The 19659-nt window shown below is 33.1% G+C and overlaps 2 protein-coding genes across 10 annotated transcripts; both read right to left on the bottom strand.

The window, feature by feature from the left end:
- Positions 1–10460: 10460 nt before the first annotated feature.
- On the bottom strand, positions 10461–12592 carry LOC107922117 (proline-rich protein 4). Of its 4 annotated transcripts, none has more exons than XM_041087429.1 (3): positions 12205–12534; positions 11232–12053; positions 10461–11117 (listed from the first exon to the last, which is right to left on the bottom strand). In XM_041087429.1, the coding sequence occupies exons 1-3, from the start codon at positions 12368–12370 to the stop codon at positions 10693–10695; spliced, it is 1413 nt and encodes a 470-aa protein (XP_040943363.1). In that variant the 5' UTR covers positions 12371–12534; the 3' UTR covers positions 10461–10692. The 4 variants fall into 4 exon arrangements, with proteins under 4 accessions (XP_040943363.1, XP_040943364.1, XP_016707452.2 ...); XM_041087430.1 differs by having other exon boundaries at positions 10461–11140; positions 11255–12053; XM_016851963.2 differs by having other exon boundaries at positions 10461–11219; positions 11334–12053.
- A 2945-nt stretch (positions 12593–15537) lies between these two features.
- Positions 15538–19478, bottom strand: LOC107921184 (translocon-associated protein subunit alpha). Of its 6 annotated transcripts, XR_005909520.1 has the most exons (8): positions 18498–19478; positions 18356–18402; positions 18084–18171; positions 17194–17271; positions 16886–17089; positions 16357–16428; positions 15966–16180; positions 15538–15882 (listed from the first exon to the last, which is right to left on the bottom strand). XR_005909520.1 is itself a non-coding variant. In XM_016851061.2 (7 exons), coding segments are annotated over exons 2-7 (492 nt in total). In that variant the 5' UTR covers positions 18358–18402; positions 18498–19478; the 3' UTR covers positions 15538–16132. The 6 variants fall into 6 exon arrangements, 5 of the variants coding, with proteins under 5 accessions (XP_016706550.1, XP_040943361.1, XP_040943362.1 ...); XM_016851061.2 differs by having other exon boundaries at positions 15538–16180; XM_041087427.1 differs by having other exon boundaries at positions 15538–16180; positions 18529–19478.
- Between the last annotated feature and the right edge of the window lie 181 nt (positions 19479–19659).

Genomic DNA, 19659 nt, shown 5'->3' with positions numbered 1-19659 from the left:
CTTAATGTGAGTTTTTTTTAAAACATGTGTTATCATTCAATTAGCAGACAGGTCTATTGTGCATCCCGAAAAAAGTCATTGAGGATGTATTAGTGAAAGTCAACGGGCTAATCTTTCCCCTAGACTTTTATGTGGTGAAAATGGAAGAGGATAATGCTCTTAGGTCTTCGGGCATCTTGTTGGGGCGACCTTTCCTTAGTACTGCAAGTACTAAGATTAACGTATGTAGCGAAACCCTCACGATGGAGTTTGACGGGGAGATTGTGAAGTTTAATATTTACGATGCTATTAATCACCCGAGTGAAATCTTAAACGTAAATCGTGTCGACATAATTGACTCATTAGTAGAAGAAAATTTTGAGTCAGCTTATGAAGATAAGCTTGAAATATTGTTTAATGATAATTTCGATTCAAGATCTATTAACGAATTTGTTAATGAATTATCGACTCTTATGAATACTAAACTTTTACCTTCTATTGTGCAGGCACCAGATCTGTAATTAAAACCACTTCTTGAGCATCTCAAGTGCAAATTTTTAGAGAATGATGAGACCATTACCGACTTAAAAGGGATTAGCCCCGTAACATGCACACATACGATTTTCTTGGAGGAAAATAAGAAACCAAAACGAGACGTGCAAATATGATTGAACCCAAATACGTTGGATGTGGTAAAAAAGGAGAATTTCCAAGTCCATACGATCGAAAAAATTCAGCTGGAACAACCCCAATACTAATTGGGTCGTTAAGCTAACGACGTTAAGCAAGCGCTTGTTGGAAGGCAACACAATTTTATTTTTATTTTCTTTATTTTCTTGCATGTTAATAAATTTTATCTCTCTTCTTATATCTAGGAGAATCGATGAAACAAAAAAATAAATTTGGAAACGGGTGGCGAAAATAGTAACGAAAACGGCATGGGGAGTGTTCTAAACCCTTTCTTTTTCATCATATTTGTTAATATTATTTTTCACATCGAAGGCAATGTGTTTTAAGTAGAGGGGAGGCATTCCTCATTGCTTTTGTTGTTTTATCTATTGTTTTGTTACTGTTGTTGTTGCCTTATGCTTGTTTTTGCCCACATTTTTTTTGTATATCTTGACTTTTTTCATGCCCATGATTTTGACTAGGAATTACCCACTGTTTGATCTGTGAGCGTGGTTCTTATTTACTGAGTTACTTATGATTTTGCTATATTGATTTCATCTCTCTATTAGGCTAAAATAATTATGTTCAATGAAGTTAATCCTATCTTTCTTGTAGTAGAATTAATTAAGTCTAAATGCAAATAGGACACTCAATACAAATGTATGCTAAATCTATTTTCATGATTGATAGGTAATTGCCGAAACTTATTTTTGACACTTGATTGTTTTTCCTACACCTCCAAAATTGAATTTCTGTTTCATTAATAAAATAAAATAAAATAAAATCTAATGATTCCTTGGTTATGAGCACAGCTTAAAACGTGATTAACTGAGTAACCGGGGTAGGATGCTTAGGTTGTCATCCTACTTCGCATCAAAAGGTTGTGTAACGTGTTATGGAGAATTTCGCTAATCGAAATTAAACAAAAAAAAGAAGAGTGTGTTGGGTTGAGTAACTGGGGTGGGGTGCTTAGGTTGTCATCCCACTTCGTGTCAAAATGGCCAAAACATTCTTAACCAATAAAAATAAAAATAAAATAGGAGCGTGTTGGGCTGAGTAATCGGGGTGGGATGTTTGGGTTGTCATCTCACTTCACGTCAAAAGGGCCAATATATTCTTAAGAAAAAAACTAAGAAAAAAAAGAGAAAAAAAATTGCATTTGAGGACTAAGGGTGGAACAAAAGGGTGTATTGGTAAGTTTAGTAAATTACCTAATTTTTATGAAATAATCCAAGTCGATTTAACCTTTGTGTGTTTAAATTGGATTACTTTTTTGGTTTTACTTAAAGCAAACTAAGGGTTCTCTTTATTTTCATATGCATTATGCCTAATTTTTATAAAACTTTGGAGTGATACTTTTTTCATGGTAAAATCTAAATTACACAGTAGGATAGGAACCAAACGTGAGGGCAAGCATGAGCTAAATAGAAGGGAATATGATAATACTCTAAAATGACATACTTTTATGTGTCAATTGCATATATATTTTGAGTATGATCCTACTAATTTGGACTTTTTATGGTTTTTTATCTTGTAGGGACTAAATTGAAGGAAAAAAAAAGTTTAGGGGAAAAGCGTGAATTTAAAGACAAAATGGGTTTACATGTAGAATAGAGAAGAACTGGTGCCGAAAATACAAAGTGCAAAAGACTTGGGGCAAAAATTCAAATAAGAGATTTATGAACAGAAGACTCCATTTAAATTGGAATTTTAATTTTAGGATCACTGTTAGGATTATTATGATATTATTTATATTTAATTTTAGATTATATTTCTATTTATATTTTAGAGTTTAAATAGGAACAAACTAGGTTTTCTATGTACTATAAATAGGGGATGGAGTGACATGAATATTCACTCATCATTTTTCTGTAGAAAACTCCTTCTCCCTAAAGCTCTTAGCTTTTTGTTCCTTTTAATTTTCAATAAAATTCCATTCCATTAAACTTATTTCTTTTTTTTTTTCCGAAAAGCATGAGTCATTAAACTCATCTACCAAAAAGTTATCGAGATTCCTCAAAAAAAGGTTCATGAAGCTTAGAACTTGCACTTAGCCTTCTCAACGAGTATTTATCGTTTCTCCGCATAACGGGACTGACGCTTCCATCCATGTCCTTCCAAAAAGTGAGCTTTTCATCTTGTGCAAAGGCGACCGTTTTTTATGTTTTGGGAAGGTTGCACAGTTGGTTCGTTAACTTACTGCATCAAAGGTTGTCGAGCCCAAGAGACAAAATGGCGTGGGATTTGTCATTGAGAAATGATGATCTAGTGTAAGACGGTCCCAAAAAAGTGATGATTGGCTAGAGTCAGGTTCCTCTAAATCGTAAGTTTAAAATCTAAATGGAGCTGGTGGTCGTAGGTGTCCTCTTACACTATAACTGGCTTATTTTATTATGAGAAGGATCACCTAAAAGCCTGAGATTAAACTTAAGGAGGATCAAGATAACCGAAGGCTGGAATCCCTTAAATTGAAGAATCTCTTTCCTCAATTCTATTTCTTCTTGCAATTTCAATTTCAATTTATACAATTTTAACTTGTCCATAATTTTAATTCTGTCTTTTTTTTTTATTTTTCCTAGGTACACCATTTTTCTTGGGCACAACTGTGCTTAGGATTTCGAGGAACAAGAAGTTGTAGCAATCCAGTCCCTGAAGATTTGACCCTACTTCTCTTATACTATTCTTTTCGTTATTTAATAGGGATAGGTTATTTTTGGTGCTTTCAACGACACACTAAGTTGTAGTATGCAAGACTTGTTTCAAGATCTATTACGCAACCAGGTACGTATCTCTTTAGCATTTAACACCGTTGCCATACTTTGTTGTATGACGCGTCCCACCTATTGTGCATCTTCTCCAAGGCCTATTGTTTAGCTATCCATGCCTTGCAGTACAAAGACGTGTAGTTGAATTGGCTACAAATATTGGCAATTAAAACCAACACGTTAGTCTTCGGATCCGCTTTCACCATCGATAGTATTATGCTCGCGATCATATCTGAATTTAGTTTTGGATGATCTATGAAATGCCTGTAACCCCACTAGTACGTCAAAATAATTTAAAATAACCTTAAATCCTAAATAAAACCCTAAAAACCCAATGATAATGTACTAGAGGCAACACGCGTATACGAACCGATGAACTTTTCAATCATCCATACCCCCATCTTCTTCCTAGCAGAACCCATGATTTTTCATGAGCAATTGTCGTCTCGCAATGTACATTTCCCCTCGAACTTCTCAAATTTGGATTTAACTAAATGGAAGTTAACCCCGTTCTTGATGTTGTATCGCTTTAATGTTGCGAGAAAACCATCTCTACTAGAATACTCCCTACCCATTTCCAAATCACCCGAATCCAACGATACACTTCTGTGGCTAGGCCTCCTGTGTGGCAGGTCTGTAAACTCTAATGCATCATTTGCCAAAAGATCGACAATATGTATGTGGGCTAGTGGTGAGTACAACGTGAATCGTGGATCTTTTTCTTCTTATTCTTCTTCATCACCCCATTCACCGTCTTCAGGTTCAGTTGGGACAAGCTCCGGTTCAAAAAATAATCTAACTTCTGAACTGTAGGCACCAGGCTCTTGGAATGGATCCATATCGGATTCATTGTCTTATTCATTCTCTAACCTATTAACATCTGTCATATTAGAGGTCTCATCACTGGTGGACGCCGTAGGGACTAAATCATCCATTCTCGTGTACGTTTCAGAACGTCCAAAATCACATGTTGATTGCCAACTATTGGAAGATGGTGTCATTCCCCACTAAGTGTTCCCAGCGTCGAACATCAACCCACCAAGGTGTATGTTCCATCCACTAATTGAGTGTTGTGCAGGGGTTGTGTATTACGTTCTACCACCAAAACCCGATGGTTCGATGTTCTGCCTCCCACAGTTAAAATCTAAGGTTGAGATGGATAAGTGTCTTCCCATTGATGACCTAGGATATTATAATGGGAACTTTCTAACATAATGGTTGTACTGTCGACATTTTCAACCGTTCTCACCTATCGAACAGGAAGAAATGTTGAAGTCGCAAGTTCTTCATCAGGTCTTGAAAATTCTACATATAACTTAAGAAAAGGTGATCTACTTTCAATGTGCGTCTGCACCATCGCCTCGAAGCCCCAAGCACCTTTCAAATGAGTCATATCTCACGGGATCAATCAAAATAAAAAATTGATACTTAATAGATGAAACTCTCATTGCAATAGATTCGAAGATTTTTCGCCTAATTTTTTATGAAGTTCTGTCAACTCTATGTTCTGGTTAAAAGCTAGTCGCGTTGTGTTCTCCGATAAAAAAGTCACACCGTTCTCGGTGTCACAGACATCACCGTCGTAATAAATAATAACATTAATTCATCCATTCATTTTCAACCAATTTATCTGTCGAGAGAAATTCAAAACACGAAAAATTAACTTATACCTTCAACCCCAACTTTTATTCTTCTGAACTTCTTCAATTTTTATTGCTCCAACTAATGCCATCGGAGGCTGAAATATGAGTCATTTATAGCCTAAGGGGATGCATCCCACTCCTTTCTGTAAAATACCCCGGATAGTGGGGGTTGAGGTTTGTAGAGGAAAAACGCTCCAAGCAGGACGCACTATTAGAAGTAGTACTGAAAAGGGCATCCAGTTGTAAGCGTTTTTAGTACTCTTACTGATAGTGCATCCTGCTTAGAGTGCTTTTCCTCTACAAACCTTAACCCCCAATATTCAAGGCATTTTTCACAAACCTTATCCCGGGAATCCCAGGATATTTTTTCAGAATCATCTCATCAAATTTATTTTTTCAGAAGTAGCAGTACTGAAAAGGGCGTCTAGTTGGAAGCATTTTCAATATAATTGCTTACTGTGCAACCTACTTGGAGCGTTTTTTCTCTACAAAACTCAACCCATCTCATCAAAATTATTTCTTCAGAACCCATCCCCTCAAAACTATTTTTTCAGAATCCATCTTGTACAAATTATTTTTTCAGACCCTCTAAACCCTAAAAAATAACGAAAGTCCTAAATGTAGACATTTAAAAAATAAAAACCCTAAACCTTAACCCTAACTCTAACCCTAAATTAAAAAATTTAAAATTAAAAAACCCTAAGTGGGAAAACACGGGAAAAAGCGCACCACATGGTCGCTTTTTATAAAAACGATTCCACGTAAGCGCGTTTTACCTGACATCAGCGAAAAAACCTATGGACACGCTTTTGTGTGTTTTTCCTGAAAACGACGCCATCTCAGCGCATTTTTGTGAAAATGGACCATTCCAATCATTTTTGAAAAGACTGGCCCATTTCTTTAATTTTTTTTAAAAAGGGCCTTTCTGGACAATTGGTCCACAAAAAAAAAAGGCAACATCTATCTATTCATGGGCACAACACTAACAAGACGTTCCCTTGTTCAATAGCTTATAAGAAAATATATATAATATTCTTAATAATAAAATAATTCAAAACATAATTAAAGTAATTACACACTATTAAAACTTGTAATATCGTCAATTGAGTCTTAATTTTATTGACATCAATATTATTTCTAATGTAGGAGGACATGACTTCGAATGCGCTGAAGCGCATTTTATCTTTCTATTTAAGAGTTGAAGAGAAAAAAGATGTAAATAATTTAACTATATTTTAAATGCCTTAAATAATAATGCAATTATAAAATCTAAAACAAACTATTTGTATTTAATGAGAAAGGATTGTATGAAACAGGAGCGCTACATCAATTTATATCCCTTTCCAATTATTTAATAACATTTCAACAAATTTTTTCCATGCATTAATACATAATTTTGGTACTTTTTTTACCTTGAACTTGAACCCGAAACCCTAAACCTCAAATTCAAGGATTAAGGTTTGAGTTTGAGGTTTAAGGTTTAAGATTTTGAGTTCAGGGTTCGAGTTCAAGGTTCTAAGTTTTAGGTCCGAATTTAAGGTTCAGGATTCAGAGTCATTAATAGTTCAAGGTTTGGAGTTCAAGACTTCGATTATAAAATTTACCAAAATTATATCAATGACATGAAAAAAAATTACTGAAATATCAATAAATAATTAAAAAAAGATATAGAATAACGTGATATTTGTTTGCATAACAAAATAGACACGATGTTTCTAAATTTAAATTGTAAGAATATTTCATAATTACGTAAGTATAATTAAATAGAAAATAACAGTAAAATATCAAATAAGATTAAAATCCAAACATATCAAATGATAATTATTGCTTGATAATAAAAATATAATTAATAAAATAATCATAATTAATTTTTATTTTATATATCATACTTATTTGAAAGGAAAAGTAGAAGTAGAATTACATGCAGAATTAAATTGTTTTTATTACTATCACATAATAATTAATAACATACCTAATATTTATGTTTCATTTTATCTAATGAAATGCTAATATATCATTATTACTTTTGATACGATAATGATAAAAAATATATTACATTAACACACAAATATTTATTATTTGTTCTCTTTTTATTTTATTCTTTCTTTTTCTGACAAAATAAATTTTAAAAAAAATTAAGAGTTAAATTTAAATTTTAAAATATATTTAATGTATTATTTAAAATTAAGCACCGAATATAATTAGATTATTTGATGAAAGTAAATTTTAAATTATGAAATTTTTATTTTTTATTTTTATCCTTAAATTTAAACATAGCACATTTTTTCTTTGTAATAAAAAACACAACAATGTTACATCATCAAAAACTTCTCTCACTTTGTCCTGTTGAAAAGTATCCAAAACTTCATTAGGAATGGTATCAAAGATTTGTAGGCTTGCTTTCCACGTAAGTCCCAACTTTTCCAAGTGATATGTAATAATATTATCTTATCTAGGTATATGTCGTAGCCACCATTATCCTTCAGTTCTCAAAAGTCGTTGTACCCTTCTAAGCATTGTAATGCTTGAATCTTCCAATCTATTATCAGTTAGGGCAGGATCACTTCTATATTGTCAGATTGAATTGTGGCCCGTTTGTATCCTCTACTAAGTAGGATGAGAATCCCATCGAGAATACCTCAGAGTTCAGCTTCGAAAGGTGTGCATTGGCCCAAGTGACGGTTGAATCTCAAAATCCAGTTTCCTTCCTGATACCAAGCCACTCTGCCAATAAACGTGTTTTCCGTGTAAGTTAAAATTTGAATAACTTTAGTATAAATATGAAACATTTGTAATAAATTATACCGAGTATAAATTTTTTTTATCAAACCAATAGGCAATTTATAGTAAATGAAGTTGGTAAATCAAACTCACTAAAGCAAGTAAATGGTTTAATTGTCTGTTCGCTCTTAAAATAAGTCCTTAGAATTAGTGGTAAAGTTGCACATTGAGTTCTTTATAGATTGTACAAATGACAAGACAATCGTTCTCTGATTAACATGGTAATATAACCATCCAAGTCCTTCTACAATAAGCAATTTAATTGCTACTTAAATATCACATCAATCCCTCAACTAATTCCACCATAATTCAGACCTTTACCATACACTTAATTAGAGCATAAATATTTCTGGAGTTTTACTAATCACCTAGGAATTTACAATCCATGTTTCAGAATTGTACTGTTACCAACACCAAAACTTTGAAATTTCAGTTTTGATTAAACGATGAATGTTAAATTTGTTAAGTTAAATTCTGTTATTTCTAAAATTTTATGCGACAAAAATATTACTAAATGTGCAATACCATGTCAAATTATTATTTTCACATAATACTCACAAAAAAGTTATGTCATTTTAGTTAATTGGTTTAACGACTATTGTCGGAGTCAAAGATCAAATTTCCAAAATTCGAAAACTACAAGGACAAAAATATCCAATTAGAGAGCATAAACTAAGCCCACAACCTATGATAGTATGGGACTAATAGTGGAGCTTGACCTAACGGATTTAACTACTTTGAAACTCTAAAATTCAAAAAATACATGAACTAAAATCAACCAAATTTAATTAGAGAAACTGAATCAGTAACTTATACATAGTTAAAAGAATAATAGCCAAATTTAACCTATTATTTCTACTATTTATAATATATAGGGATAAAGTAATAGTTAGTTCCTAGATATGACAACTTTTCCCATTTTGGTCCTTGAATTTTTTGTCCATATTAGTCCCAAAATTTGGAAGTTTTTTTCAATTTTGTCATTGAACTTGAATTCTACTAAGATGTGATGATGTGGTAAAAATCTAAATTTTTTTATTTTTCAAAATTTTATAAAAAAAATTTAAAAATTTAAGGTGATAATTTAACATAATTTTAAAGTATGATATTATCACATATTAATGAAATTTAAATTCAAGTTTACCAAAGATTGAAATTAAGGGTAAACTATTAAAATAGTCATTTTTATTTACCTCAGGTTACATTTAATTTAGTCACTTATGTCTGAAATGTTATGTTTTAGCCACTTACGTTGTCGCGTTGTAACATTTTAGTCATTGGACTGTTAGTTACCCGTTAACAATGTAATAGTAAGCTGACATGGTACGTTAAATCATCATTTCAAACAAAAATTTTAGGTTAATTTATACAATTGGTCCCCATATTTTTTTGTTTTAAGTAATTTAATTTTTTTCTTTTATGTTCTTTTAACTTTCCTCTTTTTTTTTTCTTTTTTTTTCATTTTCTTCTTCTTCTCCCTATGTTTTTCTCCCTTCTCCATTTCCTTTAACGTAGTTTTTCTATGTTTGCCTTTTTGTTAAAACTAGTCCCTATACTTTTATTTTTTTGAACAATTTAATTTTTTTCGAATGAGGCAAGCTTATGGACTAGTTTTAACAAATGGAAAACATAGAAAAATTACGTAAAAAGAAATGAAGAAGGGAGAAAAACAGAGGGAGAAGCAGAAGAGAATGAAAAATAAAGAAAAAAAAGTTTAAAAAACATGAAAAAAATTAAATTGCTCAAAATGAAAAAAATATAAGGACCAATTGTAGAATTTAATCTAAAATTTTCGTTAGAAATGATGATTTAACGTGTCACGTCAGCTTACCGTTACACCGTTAACAATAATTGACGGCTCAGTGACTAAAATATTACAGCACGGTAATATAAGTGACTAAAATGTAACATTTTAAACATAAGTGATTAAAATGTAACTTGAGACAAATAAAAATGACTATTTTGATAGTTTATCCTAAAATTTATGTGAAGAATTGTCTATCATATATCTTTTAGGTTTTCCTGTGGTATTAAAAAGGAATAATCGTCTATCCCAGTGCTGCTACCGTCAGAACATGGGCCAAAGCTCATGGCATGAATTTATGGATTACCTAATGGGACACCTACTTTGGGTATCTTACATAATATTTTATTCATTGATTTTTTTTATGTTTTTTTTATATAAAAAATATAATTGATTTAAAAAAATAAACACGTTAAACAATGTTTAAGTTTGATGATAGACTTAATGTATTATAGTATTATGCAATTTTAGAATAGGAGAAAGGATAAAAATTAAAAATTTTCGAATTTATTTTTTTAGAATAGATGGGTTATTGGTGTTTTGAATGGGAAATCTCAAGTGCATAGAAAAAGATAGGAATATAGAAGAAGAGAAAGAAATGAAAAATTATAGTGAGATGAGAAAGATGATGGGTGTGCTGTGATAGTGATGAATAGCGGCAAGTACGACTGCAGATTTTATTTTCAGTGAGATTACAGATAAAACACGACCACACTATTTATTGGTTTGTTGGGGCATTAATTAGAAGATACATAATACTGGTGAATTAGGTTAGCATCGCATCACGAAAAGCCAAAATAAGGTGGTGAGCATGAAAAAGAAAAAGAAAAGTTAATGTACTGTTATTTATTGCAACAGAAAATTAGAAATTCACACATTCATATCATAAAGTAATTAACAAAACATATAAATAATAAATTAACGATTCCTCTCTTAATTTTAACAATTTTCTTCTTCTTCTTTTGTTGCTACATTTATTGCATGAGGTACTGCTGTGGAACTTGTTCACACTAACCACCTTCATTAAATGCGTAAAACAATGCAAGATAGCTTAAGGATGATGGGGAGCAAAGGGTGGCAAAGAAGGCCATTTTCCGAACTTGGGATGGTGGTGGAAATACTTGGGAGGAATCTTAGGGAGAGGAGGTAGCTTAGGAAGGGGAGGGTGGTGGTGGAAATACTTGGGAGGAATCTTGGGAAGAGGAGGTAGCTTAGGAAGGGGAGGGCATGGCTTCTTAGGGAATGGAGGGATCTTGGGAAGTGGAGGGAGTGGCTTGTAAGGAATGGGAGGGAGGGGTTTTGGTTTGTAGGTTGGAACAGGTGGTGGAAGTGGCTTCGTATACACTGGAACCGGGGGAGGTAGTGGTTTGTTGTATACAGGAACTGGAGGGGGCTTGTAGATTGGAACCGGAGGAGGGACTCTTTTCTTGTATACCGGAACTGGAGGAGGCTTATGGACTGGAACTGGCGGAGGATGTGGTTCCGGAACTGGAGGAGATTTATAGACTGGAACTGGGGGAGGACATGGTTTCTTGTATACTGGAACTGGAGGTGGATGTGGTTTCTTATAGACTGGAACTGGCGGAGGATGTGGTTCCGGAACTGGAGGAGATTTATAGACTGGAACTGGGGGAGGACATGGTTTCTTGTATACTGGAACTGGAGGTGGATGTGGTTTCTTATAGACTGGAACTGGAGGAGGATGCGGTTTCTTGTATACTGGAACCGGAGGAGATTTATAGACTGGAACTGGTGGAGGACATGGCTTCTTGTATACTGGAACTGGTGGAGGTTTATAGACTGGAACAGGTGGAGGATGTGGTTTTTCAACTGGTGGAGGTTTGTAGATTGGAACAGGTGGAGGAAGTGGTTTTACTGGAACTGGAGGAGGTTTATAGACTGGAACTGGTGGAGGTTTATAGATTGGAACAGGTGGGTTTACGGGAACTGGAGGGGGCTTGTACACCGGGGACGGTGGCGGAAGAGGTTTCTTGTAGATGGGAGGGATTATTGGATAATGGTGGTGGAAGCCTTTGAATGGGGGAAGTGGAAACTTGGGCAAAGGGGGATGGTTCCACTTAGGCAAGGGAGGAAACTTAAAGTGAGGCCAAAAGAAGGCAGAAGCACAGGTTAGAGGTGAGAATCTGAGCTTTCCTTTTAACCCAAACCCGTGTTTCCCATCACTCCTGGACTTCAACACTAACTTGGCCGACTCCAAGCCATCATGGGCGGGACAAGGTGCTGCCGATACACTGTGAAGCTGTGCATAGCATTCTTCCTTCAGTTCCCCATTTTCAACCAAATCCTCTGGAACGAATACTTTAAAATTGCCTTGTTTATCAAGCTCCCCTGATCCTCGTGTTTTAAAGTTCTTCCCATTTTCGGGCTTGCAGTCTATGCTTACTCGTAGCCCTGTAAAAAGAAACACAAATTAATAACAATAATATTATGGATATCATCAGTGTTAAAGTAACCCTACATAATACAAAAATAATGCAGTCCCGTAGTCCTACTCGAGCTCAATATATGCATGCATGCATGAGTAGGTGATCAAAGTACGTACCTGAAAAAGCCTGGCTAATCTCCAAGTTATTCTCTGCACAATCTGCACACTCACCAGCCCCGACAACCTCGACTGTTTTAGCATCGGCATTGCAAAAACTGGCAACAAATAACAAGGAAGCAATGAAGCACACAAGTGCGCCTCCTCGAAACGGGAGGATCTGCATTGGGAACCTATGCTTTTTTACAGTCCCTCCTCCCAACGATTTAGGAAACCAAATCAAAATAATATCAGCTTATTTGCATCTGCCAAGCACATAACCAAATAATCTTTGAGTGATGATGATCAGATTGCATATACAGAGGCTTTATTATATAATGATCTTAAAGGAAATCAAATTCAAAGCCTCACCGACACCTCACTTAAAGCCTCACATGAATTGGGGACCCCCCACCCCTTTTGCTGTTATATGGTTTGAAAAAGAAATGTGTGCCACGCCAGCTTCATCGTGCAAATGACATTACCTTTCATTCAATGAGTTCTCAACTACAAACAGGCTGTCTGTTTAAACCTACTTACTCACTTTCATAAATATAATCTTTGCCTTGCTTATACATGATTTTTGGTTGAATTACAAAAACGTTAATTGCAAAGCAGCATACAACTATCAAATCAGTCCTTACAAATATTAAATTAAACCAATAAGTCTCAACTTTCCCACATCCTTGCATAGTTTTGTATATAAAGTTGACATCTTCACGTGAATCAACCAACTAATGACTTCAATTAATAGTCCTAAATGTTGAATTGCTTTTTCATTAGTCATTTATTGCTTTTCTATTAGTCATCCGAACAATATTGTATATTCTTTTGCAACTACTTAAATAAATTCAAAATTTCAGCTTATGGAGCATAAAGCATAGACTAAAATTTGTAAGATATTTTATTTATTTATTAATGACCTAAACTTGGGGACCATAGCTGCCATTGCATAGTCGTTGAGAGAAGTGATGATGAAGCTACCAGCAAAATTGAAGAAAATTTCGAATTTACCCTTACTTTTTGCCATCAATGAGATTTTACTAGCTTTGCCAAAACTGGCATGTTAATTTAGATATGATAGCCTTTGAATAATTCTCATGTGCAAATCACAAATAAGTGGTTGATTTATTAATGCACTCATTAATAAAATCCATGAAGCAATATATTATTTTAAAATTGTAAATACTGCACAACATATATACATGCTCATTATTAATTATAATAAAAATTAAATATATTTATCACCAATTTGAATTTTATTAAGATATGAGCTCTGTTTGAGGGCAATTGTGATGGCAATGTGTATTCATTCTGGTGATAAAAAGAATAGGGAAAGAAAATAATAAGTTAAATGAATTTATTTATGAAGCGAGTTTGTAAAGGGATATTATTGTTTTTTGGTGCACTAATCTTTACATTTAACCATGGGACTCCACCCCTAAAATGGATAATTTTCCATTTAAACTCTTTATAATCTATAAAATTTTAAATTAGTAATGGTAAAATTATATTTTTCCTTCTAAAAATTATAAAGATATAGACTATAAAATGGTGAAATTACATTTTCACTATCATAAAAATATACAATTTAATCCCGGTCTTCCTAAAAAGTTTCTGAATATAGTTATTTATTTTATTTGGATTACGGTAAAGGTGGTTTAGAAAGATTAAAAATGTTGATTTGTATTAGTTTCTATTTTGGTGTTGAAGAGTGCTTTGTTAGCCGGTTTCGTGTTGTGGATTATAAGCTATTAGATTAGGGCATTGTATTCAATAAAGAATTATTGAATAAGAGGTTAAAGTCCCCTCAAACCAAGGAGTTTTTCAGTGTACTTTGTTTTTCATTAATAAAATTTTTATTTAGTTGAAGAAAAGAAACTATTTTTTTTAGGTATAATGAAATTTTTGGTTCTCCAATTTTATAAAAAAATATTAATTTTAGTCTTCCATTTAAGTATGCTTGTTAACTTTGTTGTTTTGGCACACATGTGGATGACATGTTATTATTTAATTAATTTTTAAAAATTTTAAAATAATTTTAATGATTTTTCATTTTTAAAAATATTTTTTGAATTTTTAAAATTTTAAAAAATTAATTAAATACACGTGGCAATCCATATGTATGCCACATCAGCAAAGTTAGAAAACACTTTTCCATCTATTTTAAAATGATTTGATAAAAAAAATGTAAGTTTAAAAGCTAAAAAAGACAGAAAATGAAATGAAATGCTAAAATGACTTTTTTTGTAAAGTTGGAAGGCTAAATAAATTATTATGCTTTTTTTTTACACAGATTGTATTTTTAGTTATTTATTATATATTTTATAATTAAGCAAAATTTACACATTATTATTCACATTACCTATTTTCATTGCCTAATACGTTATGAAATCATAAACATTAATTAAATTATATTATCATCTTTATTATATAAAATTTGAATTTAAATAAAAATAGAATTATTTTAATATGAATTGGTTCATGAATTTATAAATTATATAAATTACTTTATTTCACAAAATATTGTTAATAATAATATTTTTATTGCATTGATTATTTAAAACATATACTATTATATTCTTCACGTGAACTAGTACTTAATGATGCCTTGAAAAGATAATGGATTTCGACATTTGTTTTTTGATCATGGATTTCGATAGTTATTTTTTCAGATAATTATAGGTCTTTATCTGATAAAAGGACTGTTTATAAGATAATAGTATACTTAAAAGAAAAATGAAATCAACAAACATGATCACATCAAAGAAATTAATTTTTCTTTTTATAAAAGAAGCATCAAGCTGTTGATAAAATCTTGAAAAGAATTGATGTTGAAAATATAGGTACAAGTCGCAAAATAAACGTGGGGTCAAAGACTACTGAATTTGAGCAAATTAGGGAGTACTGTGATTTATTATGCACCCTAATGTTTGGTCAGATGAATTGTGGATGATATAAATTCACAAATTGTAAATTATGTGAGTGGGGCAAAGGGTATTGAAGCACATTTTTTGGATTAATAGTCACATTCAAAGATGTGGAGGGTTTTAATGCCGCAAATTTAGGTATTATCTCATCAGCTACAATTGGATTTTATTTAGTAATACACTTGGGTTCTTTAAATTAGTGGTCGAAGTTGGACCCATCTTGGACGACTTCCATTTTAAGCCTAAAACAATATTATGCGACGATGGATGATTTCAGCATATTCACAGGTTGATATTATTCGAGTAAATTTTATTAAACAAATTATTCGAGTAAATTAAAAATAACATATTTTTGTAAACAAAACTGTAAGAATAATATGACGAGCTCCTTCATCATTAAAAATACGATTAGTCTTCAACAAAATTTAAAGTCCCAACCTTTATGCTCCATCATGTTTAAAAATAAAGAATGATACTACAAACAATAATGTTGTTTGGACTGATATAACAAAAAATTGACCCATGAATTAGTACAAAGCGATTAAACTAGATCTTATATTCTTTTTAAAATTTGTAATAAATTTATTTACTTTGAACTGAACGAACAGATCAAACCAAAGACTGATGATCTTATCGGTTTGACTATCATTCCCGTCCAAGAAACATTAACCAACAACCACTAGACTTCGGAATCTTTTGAGAGAGAAATTGCATAGACCAATCAAGCAAAACCCGGAATCCATGAGCAAGAATTTTTATCTACCACAACCTAGAAAACAAGAAGCAAATGTTGGTGGGTTGGGGCAAGAAAATATTATGTTACCCGGAAATTTTCCTCAAATAAAATTGAACCTTCTGCTTCGTATCTTTTTGCTTCAAAAAGGCTTAATTTCACATGCTACAACAGCAAGGTATGCCTTTTCCTGGCCTAATTCTCAAACTACTTGTGCCTTCACTTTGAAATTTTCCAAATGCCTAGCATGTGTTATAATAGCCTAACTTCAGAAACACTGCCCCATCTACTTCTTTTTCTTTGATTTGGAAGCTGACTGAGTGTAAGCAGTTCCCTGAAAATTAAGACATCCAAATCAAGAAATTTTCAGCTAAACCCTACTAAGATTGTTATTTAATGTATTTAAGACAGAGGTCCATACTACGAGTAGTCGAGGGTGAACAGACCGAAAAGAAAAAAAGCACAATAACTGCAATAGAAAATTATGGGAAGTAAATGACGATACATAACCTGAAGCCATTCATCCAATGAGGCATCAGTAGTCCCAATTCCGACTTCCACCTTTGGAGCCTTCTTAGTTTTCTAGCAATAACAAACAATAAAGGCAAACATATTAGGTTCACTCCGCAAAAAATTAAAAATAAGAAATACAAGAAACATGAAAAAATAGATGCAAGCACTTTTCCTTCTGTCTCTCTCTCCTTACAAGTATGCATGCAACAATAAAGTAACCTTGCAAGTGCAAGAACAAAAAAAATTACAAATACTTAACATTCACAGCACAATAGCTTTCTGGACAATTTGAAATAGGTCAATCATGCTAGGACAAAGTAGATTTTACTCCATGTATACATGGTGGGTGTGCTCTTTTCTACAAGATATCCATCAATACTTTCATTCAGCAAAAGGCCCTGTTTGATTAGGTATTATAACAAATAGTTTGAAGAAAATGTTAATTCCGTCTCATGCATACTTTATTTTAGTACATAGTTACTAGAGTAAATTAATACAACTGAAGAAGGTGGCACAATTACAATACCTTTGTAGTAAGCTGAAATTGACCATGAAGCCATAAGGCGAGGAGAACAAGAAGTGCAATCCCAAGGGTAACAAGAAAAACAGACTCAACACTTAGGAAACCACCAGCCTCAACAACTTCAACGGTACCATTGTAGAATGTATTTTGGTATGGTTTCTGGTCAATTTCATAGACAATCGTACCCACAAGATCAAAAGTTCCAGGCTGCATCAATGTTTTAGACATGTAAGCTTAACTGCAACACTGTCCTCACAAAAAGGAATTTATATAAAGTTCTAAAGCATAGAACTCCCAGAGTATTTATTTACCTGTAAGTACCTGCTAACAGCAAACATGTAAGGGAAAGTAGCTTGCACTGAAGGGGACACAGATGCTTTGTTGAAGGTCTGTATTAAAACAACACACTTTCAGTTACAAAATTTACATGCAAAAGTCACAAGGCAGTTTCAATCCAACAACATAGGCCATAATGTTTTAGCAATGAAGAAGCTTAAGATCCTTTTCAAATAAAGCAACAAGCATTTTATAGGGTTTAGGCTTTAAGGTAAAGTACAAAAGAAAACAAAAAGCCAACTGTCAAAACCAGCAGCAAAACATTACAATTGCAGTGAGCAATTAGAGTATGATATCTATATACTGTATTGATATACTCGGTATAATCACAAAATCAATGTAGGGTCTAGCCTGAAAGTTAAAGACACAGCAAAACCTACATTAGTAACACACTCTGCCAACGTTTCTTAAACCAATCTAAATGCAAGTTCAACATCCATCTTCATATTATTGGGCAAAAATAATGAACTGCACTATCACTGTTAAAGCTCATTAAAGTAGGTAAGCAGTAGCAATAGGAACACAAAAGAATCAGTCACAGCACATAAAACTCATCACTAGCCACATGTTTGATAATGGATATTTAAGACATTCAATAAAGATACCATAGATTTAGTCAACACCTTTTAACCAAGTAGACTACAAAATAGGATAAGCAGCAAATAATGATCTAGAAGAGGAAAAAACAATGAATGCATTAACTTAAAAAAAACTAAAAGGCAAGATATTCAATAATGTAAAGTTTTTAAATTAGGAAATGATAGAAATTAAGCATAGAAATCAATCAAAATGAAAACTGCAGTAGCTACCAAAGCATGAGTTATGAAAATATTACCAGAACAATATTATGAAAACCTATGATTACCTGCGCTGTAAGATTTTGTACAAGCATTCGATGATCAAAAGGGAGATGAACACTTGCTTGGATTGCAATGATATTTAAAGGTGACCCCCTGCAATTTTAAAAAGTAAGCTAAGCATAAGAGAGGACTGGCATGGCTAATGCAAAACTGGTAAGCATTGAAATCTAGCAAATGAACTGAACAAGGACAGATAAATTAACTTATTTGAACACATAACATCAAATTGCATTGTAAAAGGAGCCAGTAATGTTGTGAAATAAAACTAATTACCAACATTTTCCATCCCAACTAAAAGTTCAGTCTCTTCTCCAGCCACAACCACTGCCAAGAGAGGGGGGGGGGGGGAAGAGGTTAACCATTTCCAATCAAATAAAAATGCACATCACTAACAAAATCATACATCGAAATGTTCTTACATTTCGCACTAGTTTTGAGGAAAACGCATACAGTTTCAACTCCCGGCGCTGGGCCAAAATTCCCATCACCAAAATCCTGAAAATCCTCGCCAACAATCCCAAGCTCGCCTCCTTCAACAGCTTCAGCAACATCTACGTCTGCTTCTGATTGACACCTAGCAACTATCACACAAAAGAAAAAAATTCAAGTCACAACATAATTTAAAACCATATTGACAATTTAATTATCTATTTATTAATTTATGATCAACAAAAGGTAAACAAAAAAAATGCAACAAACAAATTCAACTCTGGAAATACTACTTCAAGAATGTTACAGAAAAGAGCATCAAAGTAGTTGACAAGCATTTTAGCCAAAAAAGAGAAGTGCTTGACAAGAACGCTTTTCGTTGCCTTTTCTTAGCGCAAAAAAGAAAGCTAAATAACCACTAAAGTATCGGTAGAAAAGGTAAAAAAACGATGGCCAAGCTTGTCTGTTTTCTGAAAAAGAAATCAAATGAAAATGAAATGTCAAGGGCATGCAATGCAACCAAGATTTAGAAAACAAAGAAATCACGCCAAATTCACACTTATCGAATCATGAATCAAAAGAAAAGAAAATCAATTTAGATCAAAACAATGGGACGTAAGAATGCAAGAGGAAAATCCAAAAGTAAGATCCAGAGTCGGCGATAGGTAAGCAGAAATAGCTATTTAATGTTTAATCAAAGAGGATAATAGATTTAGATCTGTGTTAAGAACTAAAATCGAGCAGAGAAATTGGGAGAAGAAGAAGAGGAAGAAAAGAGTATAAAGAGAGAAGAAGGGAGATCACAGATTGAGTACTGGTATTTTCCTTGATAATAGCTGCCATGCAAAACATGCAACATTTAAAAGAATTACAACGTGCTGATGTGGATTGTTCTGTTAGACACAAAACGCCCCGTATCACTAACAGGCCAAAACGCCCCGTATCACTTAAGCTAAAAATCCTGCTAATTTATTAGCTCGTAACAATACTCCCTTGCTGAAAGAACAGCCTTGTCCTCAAGGCCGAAATTTTGGAAATCTGTTCTGGAATGCAGTGAAGGACTCCCAAGTTGCATCTTCAGGGAAGGAATTAGCCCACTCCACTAATACCTCAGTTACTGCTTGGTCCCCTTTCTTAACTATCCTCCGGTCC

This window comes from Gossypium hirsutum, chromosome D01 (assembly GCF_007990345.1).
Source record: "Gossypium hirsutum isolate 1008001.06 chromosome D01, Gossypium_hirsutum_v2.1, whole genome shotgun sequence".
NCBI classification, from domain to species: Eukaryota; Viridiplantae; Streptophyta; class Magnoliopsida; order Malvales; family Malvaceae; genus Gossypium; species Gossypium hirsutum.
The sequence above is the reverse complement of the archived record's forward strand: the minus strand, read 5'-3'. Positions and strand labels throughout refer to the sequence as shown.